Source organism: Dermochelys coriacea, chromosome 23, assembly GCF_009764565.3.
Source record: "Dermochelys coriacea isolate rDerCor1 chromosome 23, rDerCor1.pri.v4, whole genome shotgun sequence".
NCBI lineage: Eukaryota > Metazoa > Chordata > Testudines > Dermochelyidae > Dermochelys > Dermochelys coriacea.
This window is the reverse complement of record NC_050090.1, coordinates 15,462,224-15,478,335: the sequence shown is the minus strand read 5'-3', so window position 1 is coordinate 15,478,335 and position 16,112 is coordinate 15,462,224. Positions and strand designations below refer to the sequence as shown.

At 65.6% G+C, this 16,112-nt stretch overlaps 2 protein-coding genes across 6 annotated transcripts; both read left to right on the top strand.

The window, feature by feature from the left end:
- Positions 1–420: 420 nt before the first annotated feature.
- USP11 (ubiquitin specific peptidase 11) lies at positions 421–11,198 on the top strand. Of its 5 annotated transcripts, none has more exons than XM_043501084.1 (21): positions 421–542; positions 2,158–2,267; positions 2,698–2,828; positions 3,123–3,240; positions 3,359–3,504; positions 3,664–3,725; positions 3,964–4,063; positions 4,454–4,627; positions 4,849–4,980; positions 5,145–5,369; positions 5,694–5,777; positions 6,231–6,325; positions 6,603–6,797; positions 7,471–7,565; positions 8,030–8,266; positions 8,490–8,560; positions 8,825–8,937; positions 9,031–9,180; positions 9,457–9,572; positions 9,991–10,079; positions 10,255–11,198. In XM_043501084.1, the coding sequence occupies exons 1-21, from the start codon at positions 451–453 to the stop codon at positions 10,378–10,380; spliced, it is 2,661 nt and encodes an 886-aa protein (XP_043357019.1). In that variant the 5' UTR covers positions 421–450; the 3' UTR covers positions 10,381–11,198. The 5 variants fall into 5 exon arrangements, with proteins under 5 accessions (XP_043357019.1, XP_043357018.1, XP_038238001.1 ...); XM_043501083.1 differs by having other exon boundaries at positions 4,822–4,980; positions 8,036–8,266; XM_038382073.2 differs by having other exon boundaries at positions 4,822–4,980.
- Positions 11,199–11,812: 614 nt separating this feature from the next.
- UXT (ubiquitously expressed prefoldin like chaperone) lies at positions 11,813–15,827 on the top strand. Its single transcript, XM_038382072.2, has 6 exons — positions 11,813–12,267; positions 13,472–13,553; positions 14,172–14,239; positions 14,746–14,853; positions 15,174–15,237; positions 15,470–15,827. Exons 1-6 carry the CDS (start codon positions 12,200–12,202, stop codon positions 15,533–15,535), a joined length of 456 nt encoding a protein of 151 aa, XP_038238000.1. The 5' UTR covers positions 11,813–12,199; the 3' UTR covers positions 15,536–15,827.
- Positions 15,828–16,112: the final 285 nt, after the last annotated feature.

Below are 16,112 nucleotides of genomic sequence, written 5' to 3'. Positions count from 1 at the left end.
CCAGTCCCCCATCCCACTTTAACCCACCAGACTTGCTACCCATGTGGTCTGTTTTATTTTATGCCACACCAAAAATGGCGTCTCTGCCGACGACCTTTGCCATCACCAAGATGGCGGTGAAGGGGACCCCGGCTTTCTGGGGAAGGCGTGCTCCTCTCCCGCCTGCCACTCGACATGGGGTGCACCACACTCAGTATGGCCGACCGAGCCTTACCATGCAGTGCCACACTCAAAATGGCGGATTAAAAACCACGAGGGAGCCCCCAGCCGCTTCCAACATGGCGGATCCCGCGCCCTTACCCGTGCGCCGCACCCAAGATGGCGCCGACCGGAAACAGGTGAGCGAGGCCTCGGGGGCGGTGACGGCGCCGGGAAGAGGGAGGGACCCCAGCGTCGCCGCTTCCTGTTTCCGGTCGGGCCGGCGGGTGGGGGCGGGGCGGGGCGCGGGCCATGGCGGCGGCAGGGGGGGTCCCGGGACTCGAGGCCCAGCGGCGCGAGGTGGAGGCGGCGGAGCAGCGTGGCCTGCGGGCGGGGGAGCGATGGTGAGGGGGGGCTAGTGCGGGGGAAGGGCCTGTGGGGAGGGGGGCTAGTGAGGGGGAGGAGCCTGGGAGGGGGGCTAGTGAGGGGGAGGGGCCTGTGGGGGCGGCTGTGGGGAGGGGGGGCTAGTGAGGGGGAGGAGCTTGGGAGGGGGGCTAGTGGCGGGGGGAGGAGCCTGGGACGGGTGGCTGTGGGGAGGGGGGCTAGTGGCGGGGGAGGGGGAAAGAGAAGGGAGCGGGGGAGGAGCTGGAGGGGGCGGGAAGGGAGTGATGGTGGGGAGCGGGTGGAGGGGGACCTGGTTGTGCAAGGGAGGAGTTGGGGTGGGGAGGAGGCTGGTGAGTCTCTGGATCCCGTCTGTGGGGGTGGGGGGGGAGAAGGGGCTGCCATGGGGGGGGGTTGGGTTTGGGTTTGGGGACTCGCCCCCACTGCCGCCATAATGGTCCTTCCACTCTTGGGAAGGACCAGAGATGGGGGGAGGGGGCAGATGCCCGCTTATCTGAGATGCTTGGGGGTTCTCTGACTCCTATATCCCCCTGAGAGTCCCCCAAGCCTACTATCACTGGGATCCCCTATCCCGGGTTGCCTTATGCCCCGAGGAAGCTGGCTGCCTCCTGCCTTGACCCCACTGGTTACCCCAGTTAGTGGCTGACCAGCCTCCTGGCCCTTTTTCGGCCCTGCGGCTCCTCCCACAGGGTCAGGTGTGGACCCCATTGTCCTGGGCAGACCCCAGCTCCGCTCGCACCCTCCCTTCCCCAGAAGGTTACAAGTGAGGCCAGTTAATTGTCTAGCTCACGGCTCAGAGCGGTCCCACAGCCTTGCTGTGTGGTGTTCCCCAGTTGCCCTGCCCTCGAGATGGCTGCATCTCAGCAGGGGTGACCCATCCCCATGTGGCGTTTCCCCAGTGTAGGCTGCAGCCAGGCAGAGCTGTCTTGGGACAGTCCCAGCAAGGGAGTGAGTGAAATTGCTGACAGGCCCCTTCAGAAGAAGTAGCTGATGTCACCACAGAACTGGGGAGTCCCGTCCCCGAATCTTGGACTCCCCAGGAAGCAAAGTTAGGACTTTCCCGGGCAGCAAGAGTTCACTGACTCATCTGCAAATGATTGTTCCCCCGGGGCTGAGATGCAGCCACCTCTGGGGTGGGGCAGCTGGGGAACAGCTGTCCATAATGGTGCACACAGATGGCTCACCCGATGCTGAGATGCAGCCACCTTTGGGGAGGGGCGGGGGTGACAACAGCTACACATAATGAGAGACAGCAACTTGATAAAGGAAAAGAGAGAATTCTGAGCCCAGCTGGGACAGAGAAGACTTTCTCTGGTTAGGGATTGGCCAGGATGCCTGGGTTCATTCTTTCCTGGGTGGGAGTGATGTGAAGAGCCCCCTCCCCCGCTTGCTCCCTTGGCTCTGGCAGGAGGATCTGGGGGGGACAATCATGGTGGGGGGGCAGGCAGGGCCAAGCAGGGCAGATTAGGTGACAAAAAGGGACCAAGGGCAGGGGGATTGGTGGGTGTGTTGGCATAAGATTAAACAGTGGCCTAGGCGGAGCCCCAGGAGAGCGGGGGAGCTGCAGGCATCGGGGTGGGGCTGAGCGGCAGCTGGGTTCATCCCCCCCCCCCACAGGTACCTGCTGGAGAATCACTGGTACCAGCAGTGGAAGGAGTATGTGGAATCGGGTGACCAGAACTCCAGCTCCTTCCCTGGGCACATCAACAACTCGGAGCTCTTTGAAGGTACCTGACCACCAGGCTGGGAGCCAGGACACCTGGGTTCTCTCCCCAGCTCGGAGCGGAGGGGAGTGGAGTCTAGTGGCTTAGAGCATGGAGGATGCGGGCTAGGATGCCTGGATCCTTTCCTGGCTCTGGGAAGGGAGTGGGGTCTAGTGATTAGAGCAGGGGGGCTGGGAGCCAGGATGCCTGGGTTGTCTCCCCAGCTCTGGGTGGGGAGTGGGTCTAATGGTTAGAGCCGGGGGGGGCTGGGAGCCAGAACGCCTGGATTTTCACCAGGCACTGGCAGGGGAGCGAGGTTTGCTGTCCTGTAGCAGTGAGTTCTGGAAGTGAATTTCCTGGGGTATTTAGAGAACGTCATCATCCTGGTAGCCTGCAATAGCAAGTTGGGTGTTGGCGCTGCCCAGGCTGGCTAATCTTTCCCCTGCCCCCCAAGACCTGGAGTCGTTCCGGCTGAAGGAGCGGCTGGTGGAGTCTGAGGAGTATGTGCTGGTGCCTGAGGACGCGTGGAACAAGCTGGTGAGCTGGTATGGGTTGGAGCATGACCAGCCGCCCATCGAACGCAAGGTGAGGGCCGGGCGCCTGCCTTGGAGGGGGCATCTTTGGGCGCTAGTGAATGGGGGGCGGGGGGGGTCACGTGCCTCTCCCCGGGAGCGCATGTGATCATGGTCAGGCTGCTTGGGCGCTGGCACCAGGACACGGAGAAGCTCATGAGCCCCCCAAACTCTCAGGCTCAGTGTCCATAGGGTACCATGATCCTCTCTGCCCAGGCCCCTTGCCTCTGGCAGCCAGGATGTAGAAGGTGCTGGGGCAGGATGGCGCTCCCTTGGCTGGCTCACAGCCCCCATCTCTTGCCGGCAGGTAGTGGAGCTGCCCAGCACGCAGAAGGTGGAGGTGTACCCGGTGGAGCTGTATCTTTGCCAGCACAATGACCTGGACAGCCCCGTCACCACCCAGTTCAGCCGCGTGGACACCATCGGTAACCCAGGCGTCCGGGGGTGGGGGGCTGAGCTGCTGTGGCTGTTGCGACCCTCCCTCCCTCATCATCAGAGTCCTGCAGTGGGGAGTCCCATGGGTTAACATTCCCCTCCTCACAGACGCGGTGCTCCAGGAAGCCCGGGGCCAGTTTGAAGTGCCCCCTGAGGACGAGACCCGGCTCTGGGTGAAGAACTCGGATGGATCCTGCGAGCGGCTCCGGAACATCCACATGACAGTGCTGGATGCCTGCCTCAGCACGGGGCAGGTAGGAGCTGGGGGTGCCATGGGGCAGGGAGCAGGGTGGGGGGCTGGGAAGAGGGTACTCTCCCCTGGCAGTCAGAGCTGGGCCCTGCGGGGGGGGTGCTGCGCTGCGGGGAGCAGGCAGGTGGGTTTAACGAACTCAGCGGCCCCTTGTCTACCGCAGGTGGTGATAATGGAGACGCGAAACAAGGACGGAACCTGGCCCAGTTCTCGACCCCACGTCATGTGAGTGCCCCTTTCTTGCAGGGAGGGGTGGAACGGTGCCAGTATAACCCTGGTGCCCTGCCCCAGAGCTGGCTGCATGTCAGGCCTGGCTGAGCCGTCCTCGTGCGGCGTTCTGTGCGGCTGTTTGCCAGCTGCCCCACACCAGAGGTGGTTGCATCTCTGAGCTGTCTCTGTACAGTGTTGTGTGTGGCTGTTCCCCAGCTGCCCCTCCTCACTGCCCGCACATTCTGCTCCCCAGGAGGAACTCTGTGGAGGACGATGAGCTGTACAGGGGGCAGCCGGGGGTCTGCGGCCTGACAAACCTGGGCAACACCTGCTTCATGAACTCTGCCTTCCAGGTAGCTTCCGCCCCCGGGCTCAGGGAATCCCCCTTGGGGTCGGACCCCGCAGGGCTCATGACACAGTGTTGGAATTCCATTTCCACGCAGGAGAGGGCGGCTGCCCCATGTGTGTGCTGCAGCGCCCTCTGCTGGATCGAGCCGATTGGCTCCTTCTAGGGAGGGGGGGGGCATGGGCGCGCCCTGTGCTGAAAGGTACTGCTCAGTTCTGGCTCTGGAGGGGAGCGGGGTCCAGTGGTTAGAGCAGGCAGGGCTGGGAGCCAGGACTCCTGGGTTCTCTTCTGACTCTGGGAGGGGAGTGGGTGGTTAGCAGGGTGGAGCTGGGTTCTGTGTGGGGCTGCAGAATTTCAGGGTCCACCCCTTGCTGACCCCACGCGCCCCCCCTTGCAGTGTCTCAGCAACGTGCCCCCCCTCACGGAGTATTTCCTCAACAACCACTATCTGGGGGAACTGAACTTCAGCAACCCGCTGGGCATGAAGGGTGAAATTGCCGAGGCCTACGCCGACCTGGTGAAGCAGGCCTGGTCTGGCCACCACCGCGCCATTGTGCCACGCATGTTCAAGGTACCACCCTTCCCATCCTGGTACCCCCCGCCCCATCCCGGCCCCTCGGATCTGGGCAGCGCTGACCCATCATGCTGTGCTTCCTCAAGGCACCTGGCCCCTGCTCCAATCCCCCACTTACTCATGTCTTGGGGAGGGGCTGACCCCAGGGAGCAGGGTGGACTCCCCCAGGCCTGACCCCCACTCTCCCCCAGACCAAGGTGGGGCACTTTGCCTCGCAGTTCCTGGGCTACCAGCAGCACGACGCGCAGGAGCTGCTGTCCTTCCTGCTGGACGGGCTGCACGAGGACCTCAACCGCGTCAAGCGCAAGGAGTATGTGGAGCTGCGGGATGCGGCTGGCCGGCCCGATGAGGTGAGGGGCCGGGGGGACTCCCAGCAAGCAGCTGGGCACTGTGGGTGCTGTGGGGCAGGGAGCAGGGCAGTGGACTCAGGCAAGGGCGGGCGACGTTCCAGTCAGCTGCCCCTCCCTAGAGGTGGCTGCCCCGTGCCCCAGCCTGTTGTCCCTTCGCCATGCAGGAGGTGGTGGAGGAGGCCTGGCGGAACCACAAGCGCCGGAACGACTCCATCATCGTGGATATCTTCCACGGGCTCTTCAAATCCACGCTGGTGTGCCCGGCCTGCGGCAAGGTCTCCGTCACCTTCGACCCCTTCTGCTACCTTAGTGTGCCCCTGCCCGTCAGCCAGGAGCGCACCATGGAGCTCTTCTTCGTCTACATGGACCCCCGCTGCAAGCCCCAGCAGGTCTGAGCGCAGGGGCTGGGGGCCAGGACTCCTGGGTTCTGTTCCCGGCACTGGGAGGGGAGTGGGGTCTAGTGGTTAGAGCAGAGGGGCTGGAGGCCAGGACTCCTGGGTTCTCACCCTCCAGGTCTGGGATGGGAGTGGGGTCTAGTGGTTAGAGTGGGGGGAGGAGCTGGGGGCCAGGACATCTGGGTTCTCTCCTTGGCACTGGGAGCAGAGTGGGGTCTAGTGGTTACAGTGTGGGGCTGGGGGCCGGGACTCCATCTCTCTGGGGGTCCCTGTGGGGGTGCTGGGGGTGTCTCTGATGCTGGCTGTCTCCCCCCACAGCACAGAGTGGTCGTGCCCAAGGCTGGCAAAGTGCTGGATCTGTGCATCGCTCTGGCCAAGCACACAGGGGTCCCAGCTGAGCAGGTCAGCGCCCGCCCTGCCCCTCAGTGGTGCTGGGTGGCTTGCGGGATGGGACTTGGGGCTCCTCCCCTGTAGGGGCTGTGGCGGATCCACAGGATGGGTGCTGCCAGCCCCCCAGGGAGCCCCCTTGCCTCACTGGTTCCTAGGGTCTATGCTGGGTCTTTTTGGGGTGCTGAATGGCCATGGGGCGAGGGTGCCCTCCTCCCCACACACACACTCTGTCCCCACCAGCAGATCCAAGACTTGGAACAAAGGGAATCCGAGGCACACACCGGGGTCATGCGAATATCCCACCAAATTCCCATTTTGTTTTGGGGCGGCGGCTCCCATCTGGCCCCAGGGCGGGAACTGGCTGGCTCAGGGGGGTGGGGAATGTGGCCAGCCCCCACTGGGGGTCACCAGCCCGGTCCAGGCAGTGCTCAGGGCTGGTCTTCCTCCCTCCCTCCCCGCCCACAGATGATGGTGGCCGACGTATTCAGCCATCGCTTCTACAAGCTGTACCAGGCAGACGAGGCTCTGAGCTGCATCCTGGACAGAGACGACATCTTTGTGTAAGTGCTGTTCTGGGGGCGCTGTGTGTGTGTGTGGGGGCGGTCCCCTACGGATATGAAGTGGGGGTGGGAGGGGCAGAATGTGGGGGGAATGTGTCTCAGCAACAGCACTCCAGGCACAAGGGGCGGGACTGGCGGACATGGGGGGGCTCTGTGTGGGGGGGCCTTGTCTCAGTGCCATCTCCCCCGGGGTACAAGGAGGTGGGGCACTGGGGAGGACAGTGGTGGGGCAGGGGCATTATGTGGTGGGCTGTGTCTCAGTGCTGTCTCCCCCCAGGTATGAAGTAGCAGGGGGGCTGGCGGAGCCGGGGGGGGCACTGGTGCTGCCCGTGTACCTGCGGGAGCGGGCGCCCCCCCGCGACGGCGACCCGGGCTACGGGGTGGTTCTGTTTGGGCACCCGCTGCTGGTCTCGGTGCCGCAGGCACAGCTGTCCTGGGATGCCCTCTACAGCCTGCTGCTGGAGCGGCTCTCGTGAGTGTCCCCCGGGGCCCCCTCACCCCTGGGACCCCAAGTTCTGCTGATCCCTGCCCCCCACCCCTGGAACACCCTGTACAGCCTGCTGCTGGAGCGACTCTCGGGACACCCCGCCCCCCGGGCCTTCCTGTCCGTGGGACCCCCCCACCCTGGGGACCCCTTCTATGGCCTGCTGCTGGAGCGGCTCTCATGAGTGTTCCCCTGGGCCCCCTTTGCCCCTTGGACACCCCCCCCCCGCCCCAGGAAACCACGGTCTGCTGATCCCTGGGCCCCACCCCTGGGATGCTCTCTGTGGTCTGCTGCTGGAGTGACTCTGGTGAGTGTCCCTCTGGGACCCCCCCCACCTGGGACCCCACGTCCTGCTGATCCCTGACACCCAGCCCTGGGACCTCCTCTATGGCCTGCTGCTGGGGTGGCTGCTGTAAGTGCCTTCCCAAGACTCTGCCCTGCCCCCTGCTGATCTCTGACCCTCCCTCTCGGACCCCTGAATCCCCTGCACTGTGCTGCATTATCTCTGATTGCTGCCCTTCAACCCCCTGAAATGTGGACCCCTCCCTCCCACAGCCGGGATGCCCTGCCCCCCCCCCCCCCCATGCCATGGGGCTCTCTTCCTGTCCCAGGGCCCCTAGTCTCTGGCCTGCCCCGACTCAGGCACCGGCTCTGGTTGCAGGCGCTACGTGCGGCGGCCGGAGTCGGGCTCCGAGGAGGAAGAAGAGAGTGAGGAGGAAGATCTGTACGACCCCCAGGCCAACGGGCTGAGTGAGGGTAAGGTCGGGGGGGCTCATTAGGGGCTGGGGAGGGCGGGAGAGTATGGCTGCCTGACCCATGGCACTGGGGACTTGGCTGAGGGGGCTGCCTGACCCATGGCATTGTGGGCCAGGGGAGCCGGGAGAGGCTGGCAAGGGGTTCCCCAGTTGGGGCTGGAGCTATGGGGCTAGCCCATCATTCCATGGTGGGGGGGTGATCCAGACTGACTGCTCCCCCCCCGCCCTAGATGAATAATGGCTCGGCCTGGCTGTGCCCTCCCCTGGAAAGCTGGGGTTTGCCCCATGACACTGATGTGGTGCGTCTGTGGAGCTGGAGAGACACTGGGTAGCAGGATGGGCTTAGGGGGTGTTGCTGGGGGACACTGGCTTGTGGCCATGGTGTGACTCTGGGGGCGGTGGGGGCTGGTCTGGGGTGCGGAGAGGGGGTCTCTGGCCACGCTGGCTCATGGCTCTGCCCCCCAGGTGAGGAAGAGGAGGCGGCACCGGACGAAGGCCCTGCCTGCCAGGCCGAGGAGGGAAGCAGCGGGGGCTCGGGGGGGCCCCCCACCCCGTCCCCGCCCCAGGTGACCCTGCCCCCTACCGCCAACCGGCCCAAACGCAAGTGCCGTCGCCAGCGGGTGCTCTTTACCGTGCGCCCGGTGAACGCCAATGGGACCAGCGAGCGCCCGGCCCTGCCAGGCGAGGGCTTTGCACTGCATGGTGAGTGGGGCGCCCCACGGCCGGTGGGACGAGGACCGTTCCCTCTGGGGGGCGCCGGTTCCAATCCTGTGCCAGGGCAGAGACTGGCTGGCTCAGAGGGGCAGGGATGGGGGCGTGGGGGTGCTGTGCGGCAGGGTGGGTACTGGCTTGCGCAGGAGGGCAGGGATGGGGCTAGGGGGCTCTGTGCGGCAATGCAGGTAACATGGTGTCTCCCCTCGCCCAGCCCAGCCCTACATCGCCATCGACTGGGACTCGGATATGAAGAAGCGATACTATGATGAGGAGGAGGCAGAGGTGATGATGCTAACCTGTGAGACTCCCCGCTGCAGGGTGTGATGGGTGGGGGATAGCTCAACCAGGGCATTTATCCACAGGACTCCCTGCTGCAGGGTGTGTTGGTCGGAGGCTAGCTCAGGCAGGGCATTAACCCATGGGACTCCCTGCTGCAGGGTCTGATGGTGGGAGGTGGGGAATGGATCAGCCAGACTGTGAACCCATGGGACTCCCCGCTGTGAGGTGGGGCTCTGGGCCCCCCCTGACAGCCTCGTCCCTCGGCAGGGCTATGTGAAACATGAGTGCATGGGCCACGTGCAGCGGAGGCAGCGGGTGAAGCTGCGTGAGTGTGTCGAGCTGTTCACCACGGTGGAGACGTTGGAGGAGGAGAACCCCTGGTGAGATCCAAGCCCATGGGGCCGGGGGGCAGCAATGCAGGGGACTCGTGTGCACCAGGGCGTGGTGGGCTCACCCTGCCCTTGCCTCCCCAGGTACTGCCCCACCTGCAAGCGGCATCAGCTGGCCACCAAGAAGCTGGACCTGTGGGCGCTGCCCGAGGTGCTTATCATCCACCTCAAGCGCTTCTCCTACACCCGGCTTGCCCGTGAAAAGCTTGACACGCTTGTGGAGTTCCCCATCCGGTGAGGACTGCGGCTGGCTCTGGGGCGGGGCAGCTGGGGAGTGGCTGCATATAACACCTCACAGGGACTGTTTGCTGGCGCTGAGATGCAGCCACCTCTGGGGGAAGGGCAGCTGGGGAACAGTCACACACAACAGTTGACAGGAAGTGTAAAAAAGAGTGCCACCCCTTGGGCTGCATGGAGGCCAGATAGAATCCCCTGTGCTGCGGATGGGCCAGGACATCAGGGTTCCCGCCCCCCACCACGCCCCCTGTAACTCCTCTTCTCTCCTTGCAGTGACCTCAACTTCTCTGACTTCATTATCAAGCCCCGGGCGGACGTGGCACCTGCGCCCCACAAATACGACCTGATCGCCGTCTCCAACCACTACGGGAGCCTGCGCGACGGGCACTGTACGCACTGGGCAGGGGCTGCGGGTCGGGAGTGAGGGGCGCTGGCCGAGCTGGGGGGAGGATCCGGGGAGCTGTGGATCGGGAGTGAGGGGTGCTGGCTGAGCTGTGGATCAGGAGTGAGGGGCGCTGGCTGAGCTTTGGGGGCCGGGGGCTGCAGGTCAGGAGTGAGGAGCGCCGGCCGAGCTGGGAGGAGGATCCGGGGGGCTGTGGATTGGGAGTGAGGGGCGCTGGCTGAGCTTTGGGGGGCTGGGGGCTGCGGGTCGGGAGTGAGGGGCGCTGGCTGAGCTGGGGGGGCAGGATCCGAGGGGCTATGGGTCGGGAGTGAGGGTCGCTGCCTGAGCTTTGGGGGGCCGGGGGCTGCGGGTTGGGAGTGAGGGGTGCTGCAGGTGCAGGGTCTCAACCCCTGCCCGTCTCTCAGATACGACGTTCGCCCGGAACAAGGACTCCGGCCAGTGGTTTTACTTTGACGACAGCAGCGTCTCGCCTGTGGCCGAGGCTCAGATCGAGGTGAGTCCAGCCCTGGGGGGCAGCAAGGTCTGGGCCTCCTGCCCCCTTCCCAGTAGGCCCTGCTGCCCCACTCAGGACCCATCTAGTCCTGTTTGCTCCTGCTCTCCTCATCCCTGTGGGGCGTGGTTCTCCAAGCATGCCCTGCTGCGTCTGACACTCTCCCTCTCTTCTGCAGTCGAAAGCCGCCTACGTCCTGTTCTACCAGCGCCAGGACCGGATCCGCCCCCCTGGCACTGCCCCCTACCCCAGACCCCCTGACGCTGGGGGGGGCTGCTGCAGCGACTCCATGGAGGTGGATTGACCCCTGAGGTGTGGGGGAGGGAGGAGCCGGGGTCCCTCCCACCCTTGACCTCAGAGACTTGCCCTGTGAAGACATCTCAGGCCTGTGAACTTGGGGGGCAGCTCCCCCCACCAGCTCAGGGGACCCTCTTCTACCGATGGGGGGGCTGGGCCCCTCCAGCAGCTTCCAGGGGAGGGGGACAGTGACAGTGGCTGGCGCCAGCCTTTCAGAGCGAGCTGGCACCCTGCTACCCCTGCCCATCCTGCCTGGGGGCAGGAGCGACTCTCAGTCTGGTGCACCAGTGGGGGGTCACATCTGAGTAATAGGGCAGTCTGACCCTCCTCCCCCTACCTGTTATCCCTGGTGGGGGCAGGGCTGGGGCACACTGCATCTGTGGGGTGAGTCCTGCTCCCCCTTTTCATCCCCTTTTGGCACTTTCAGGACCCCCTAGCTCCTGTATCCAGGTGGCTCGTGTTGGCCTCAGTATTGATCAATAACACCCCTCCTCCTCCCCTAGCTGTGGGGTTTTTAACTTATCTCGATGTTCATATGCACGGGGCCCCTACTGCCAGCAGGGCTGCCCCCCTTGCTACTGGGAGCCTGGGGGGTGAGGCAGCACCAGCACTAGAGGGGTTAACCCCCCCTGCCCCCGGTGCTTTCAGGGCTGAACATAGATGCCCATGGGGTAGAGGCACGAGATGTTTTCTTACGCAGAGACACGTGGGAGGCAAAGTGTCGCTCCTCCCCTGCGGTTTTGTGCAGATTATTTTTGTTTGCGGGGACAGAAAAATATTTTTGGGGAATGTGGCAAAACTTGTATATAAAAGAACTTCCTTTTCGCACCCAGCCCAGCTGCTTGTGACCCAGCTCGCGGCCCAGGCTCTAGGCCCTTGCTCCACCGGGGGTCGGGGGCCGGGCGTGAAAGAAACAGCAGCGTGGTAGAATTCCTGGTTCAACACAAGAGGGCTCGGCCCGGCTGCGAGGCGCCCGCCCCTGGGGGGCAGCTGGGCCCAGCGGCACATGGCGGCGAGCGGGGAGGGGTTGCCCGGCCCTGAGATGCAGCCACGTCTGGGGGGTGGGGGGGCAGCGGGGCCCAGCCGCCCAGAGGCACCACACCCCGGCACAGACCTCGTCTCGTCTCGTCCCATGGCCGGGCCGGCCGCGGGTCCCCGGGCCAGGGCCTGCAGAGGGGCAGCCCAGCTGGGAAGCAGCCGCAGGGGGCCGGGCCCCAGACGGGGCGAGAACCCGGGGCGCTGAGTGGGGCCTGGCCCCTGCTCTGGGCGACGCTGTGAGGGGGCGGAGCGAGACCCTCCGGGCCGGGCGGGCTACGAGCGCCCAGGGCCCGGCCCCGGGGGAGCAGCCGCTCCCGCCCCAGGCCGAAGGTGAGAAAACAGCCGGAGGCGGAGCTCAGCCTGCGCCACGGCGCGGAGGGGGCGGGCTGGGTGCCCTGAAGCCGCTCCCGGGGGCTGACGCGGTGCCCGGGAGCGGGCTCGGGGGCCCGACCCGCTTCCGGTCTTGACGGCGTCACTCCCATGCGCCAAACACGCCGCCTCCGGCGCCCGAGCCTCGTTGCCGAGGCTACCGCGTGTGCTTCCGGTGCGCTCTTTATTCTCCAGTGTGGCGGGAAGCGCTTCCGGGATCAAAGTGAGGGAGGGGAGCGGCGTCACCTTCCGTTTCCAGAGCGGAACTTCCCGGCGCGCGCTCCCAGCTGACTTCCGTTGAGGGCCGCCACCCGGAAGTGGCCGCGCACGGGTCTATTTCCGGCGGCTCTGTCGCGTGCGGGGTGTGGGGGGGCTTGGTGACCTTTGACCTCAGAGGGGCGGGACCCGCAGCGCCCGCCATGGGGCCGGCAGAGAAGGCGCCGCGCTACGAGGCCTTCGTCAGCGACGTGCTGCAGCGAGACCTGTGGTGAGTCCCGGCCCCGCCCCGCTTGGCCCCGCCCCCAGCGAACGCTCGGTCCTGGCCCCGCCCTCACTGACGACTTCGCCGCGGCCCCGCCTCACCCGAACGCTCGGCCCCGCCCCTTCTCAGCCCCGGCCCCGCCCTCATCGAACGCTCGGCCCCGCCCTCACGGACCGCTTCTCCCCGCCCGCTCTCAGCCCCGCCCCCTGGTCCCCTCGTGGCCCCGCCCCCATCGACCGCTCGCCCCCACCCCTTGGCCCCGCCCCACCAACTACTCAGCCCCGCCCCCTGGCCTGCCTGGCCCCGCCCCACCAACTACTCAGCCCCGCCCCCAGTCCCCGCCTGGGCCCGCCCACACGGACTGCTCAGGCCTGCCCCCCATGGACCCCCGTCATTCACACCCCTCCCCTCTTGCTTCAGCACATCTGCCCCCCCACCCCCCTTCTCCCCCCACGGCCTCACCTGGACCCCCTCCCGCAGTGCTGCGGATCCTGGGACATGCCCCCCCAGAGCCGAGCGACCCCGGAGTCAGGAAGTGTCTCCCGTCGTCCGGCTCCAGCCCCTCACCAGCTCTGCCAGCCTGACGCGGGGCCCGGCCCTTCGCGGATCTGTCAGCCGGTCTCGGGGCTCCCTGTGTCCCTTTTGCTCCTCGGCGAAAGGTGCCGCACCTCGGGGCATGGGGGCAGCACCCCCCGTTTGTCCCCACCTGGACTAAAGCGTGGGGTGCCCCGCGCTGGACACATCCCTCCAGCGCCGAGCAGAGCGGGGCGCCCCCAGTCCCCATTCATACCCCCCACCCGCCTTTTCCGCCATGGCCCCCCACCTCCGACTCGGACCCTGTCTGTCACCCGCTGGATCCCCCGATCCCTGGCCCAGGCAGTGAGTCCCCCAGCTGCAGCTGCCCCTTGCGCTTGGGGCTGCTTGGATCCCCCCTGCTCGACCTCAGAGCCGTTCGCCGGGGTCCTTTACAGCCTAACCCGGGCCTCCGAATCGCCGGCTGCCCCCCTCCGCACGGGGGTCACCAGTGGGGTTAGAAGCCTGCTCTCCACTCCCCGAATATACCAAACAGTGCTGACCCCTGTGGAGCCTGACCCCTCACTCCCGACCCACAGCCCTCCGCTAGCCCTGCCAGTGCCCCTCACTCCCAACCCGCAGCCCCCCGCTAGCCCAGCCCTGCCGGTGCCCCTCACTCCCGTGTTGTTTGCGGCAGGCGGGTGCAGGAGCAGCGGGAGGAGGTTTACGAGAAGATCACTCAGCACATGTGGCTCAAGACCGTTATTGAGCGTTTACAGGTAATGACCCCCCCTTCCCTCTCCCCGTTCCAGCTGCCTGCCCCACCCCACTGCTGAACCTCTGCCCAGCTGGAGTGTTCTTGTAGGGTCTCTTGCAGGGCCAAAGGGGCTGTGGGGTCTCTGGGCAAGGCTGGGGGGGTCTCAGCGGGGAGGCTGCGGGGTCTCTGGCTGGTGGAGGCTGCAGTGTTTTGGGGCATGGGACTGTGGGGTCTCAGGCCGGGTGTGGGGGGGAGGGCTACGGAATCTCTGGCTGGGGGGGGCTTCTGTGTCTCGGGGCAGGGGGCTGCAGGGTCTCAGGCCAGGGGGGGAGACTGCGGGATCTCTGGCTGGGGAGGGGGCTCCAGGGTCTCAGGGCAGGGGGGCTGCAAGGTCTCGGGCCAGAGGGGGCTGTGGGGTCTCTGGCTTGGGGGGCTATGGGGTCAAAGGGTGGGGGGGTTGCAGTGTTTTGGGCCGGAGGGGGCTGTGGGGTCTTGGGGTGGGGGGGTTTCGGGGTCTCTGGCCAGGGAATCTGCGGGGTCTCAAGACATGGGGGCTGCAGTGTTTTGGGCCAGAGAGGGCTGTGGGGTCTCTGGCCAGGGGGGGCTGTGGGGTTTCTGACATGCCATCTCTGCCTGGCAGGAAGCAGATGGCCGAGCGGTGCAGACGCAAGTGGATCTGGGCTATAACTTCTTTGTCAATGCAGACGTGTGAGTGCCAGGGCCCCCCTTCAGCCCTCCAGCTTGATCCTGGCCCCCCTACCCCCCGCCCCCAGGAACCCCCCTACACATCTCCTGCCCCCACTCCCTACCCCAATTCTGGCCCCTCCTCAGATCCCTCCATAGCCTCTGGGCCCCTCCCCATACCCCCCAACCCCAGAAACCCCCCCTTCACCTTGATTCTGGCCCCCTTGGAACTCACTATATTCCTGCCCCCCAGGACCCCACATATATCCTCTCGCCACTTCCCTTCCCTCTGGGCCTCCCATGCACCCCCCCTCGTCCTCCAATTCCCATCCCCAGAGCTCCACCCCTCCACCCCAGCATCTGATCCTGCTCCCCCCACTGCATCAGAACTTTCCTCTGCCCCCCTCAGGTCCCCTAAACTCCCTCCGTTGCCCTGCCAGGTGCTCCGTTCAGCTCCCGCAGGTACCCAGTGTGGCCGGGGCCCCCACCCCCTCCACCACATGACCCCCCCAAATCCCCTCATCTCACAGGCCTGACACCTCCAGGATCTTTGTGGCGCTTGGATATGGGTTCTTCGCGGAGCTGACGCTGACAGAGGCGCTGCGCTTTGTGGAGAGGAAAACCAAGTTACTGATCGAGTGAGTGGGGGAGACGATCTCCCCACCCCCCATGCAGCTGGTCCCCAACCGCCCCTCCCCAAAGCCAGGCGAGCCATCCCCCTGTGGTGTTATATGCAGCTGTTCCCCAGCTTGTCCCCACCCCAGAGGCAGCTGCACTGTGACACTGAGAGCTAACCAGGGCACAGGCCAGAATTCCTTGGGTCTCTACAGCACCCAGCAAGATGGTGGCCCCACTTCGGTCGCGGTCCATGCGGGGCGAAAGGGGACCCCAGAATGTGCAGGGCCCCCCCCCGCTCCCATCTCCCAACACTGCCCTGCCGGGCATCTCTCTTTTGCAGGCTCAGCGAATCCCTCACCAAGGACTCGGCCAAAATCAAAGCCAATATCCGGATGGTATTGGAGGTAACGCAGGATGGGGTCTCAGGGATTGAGAGGCCAGAAGGGGGCACTTGCCCCCGGTAGTCAGGGTGGGCACTTGGGGGCACTGTGCCATGGAGTGGGGGGCTCGGCAGGGGGCCTCTCCCTGGCAGTTAGTCCTGGGGAGCAAGGGGGAAACTGTTTAGATCCAGAGGGGAGTGGGGGGGCTGATGTTTCCTACCCTCCATGACTCCCCATTTCTCTCCCCTCCCCCCAGGGCCTACGGGAACTCCAAGGGTTCCAGGACCTGCCTGAGGACCCCAGAAGAGACCTTGCCCTCTAGGACCCCCTCCCGGGGGACTCTACCTCCCCTTGGCCCCCCCCCAGCTCACAGCTGGGGAGGCAGCTACCCACTGGGGGGGGCAGGGGATCCCGGGGGGGGCACTGGGGGAATCCCCATCCCTCTCCTCCTGTGTTTATCTGTCCCATGGGAACCAGGATTACTGGGTTCTCCCCCCAGTTCTGTTTCCCCCCAGCCAGTCGCTCCTACTGCTGCCTCAGTTTCCCCTGCTGTCCTTGGCTGCAGCGTCCTGTCATCTCATTTGAACTGTGAAAATAAAAACTCTGACTACGGTTTGTGTTTCTGTTTTTGTGTCTCTGTTGGCCTGGCCTGAGGGCACGGGGAGCCTCCCCATGTGCCCCGACCCCTCCTCTCTGCCCCAAGGTGAGACCCCCAGCGAGCCCCCAGAGCGAGGGCAGAATTCGTGGAAGCTCAGCATGGGGCTGGGAGCCAGGACGCCTGGGTTCTCTCCCCAGCTCTGGGAGGGGAGTGGGGTCTAGTGGGGAGAGGGGACTGGGAGCCAGGACGCCTGGGTTCTTTTCCCAGTTCAGGGGTGGGGGGAGGGAGAGAACCCAGGCGT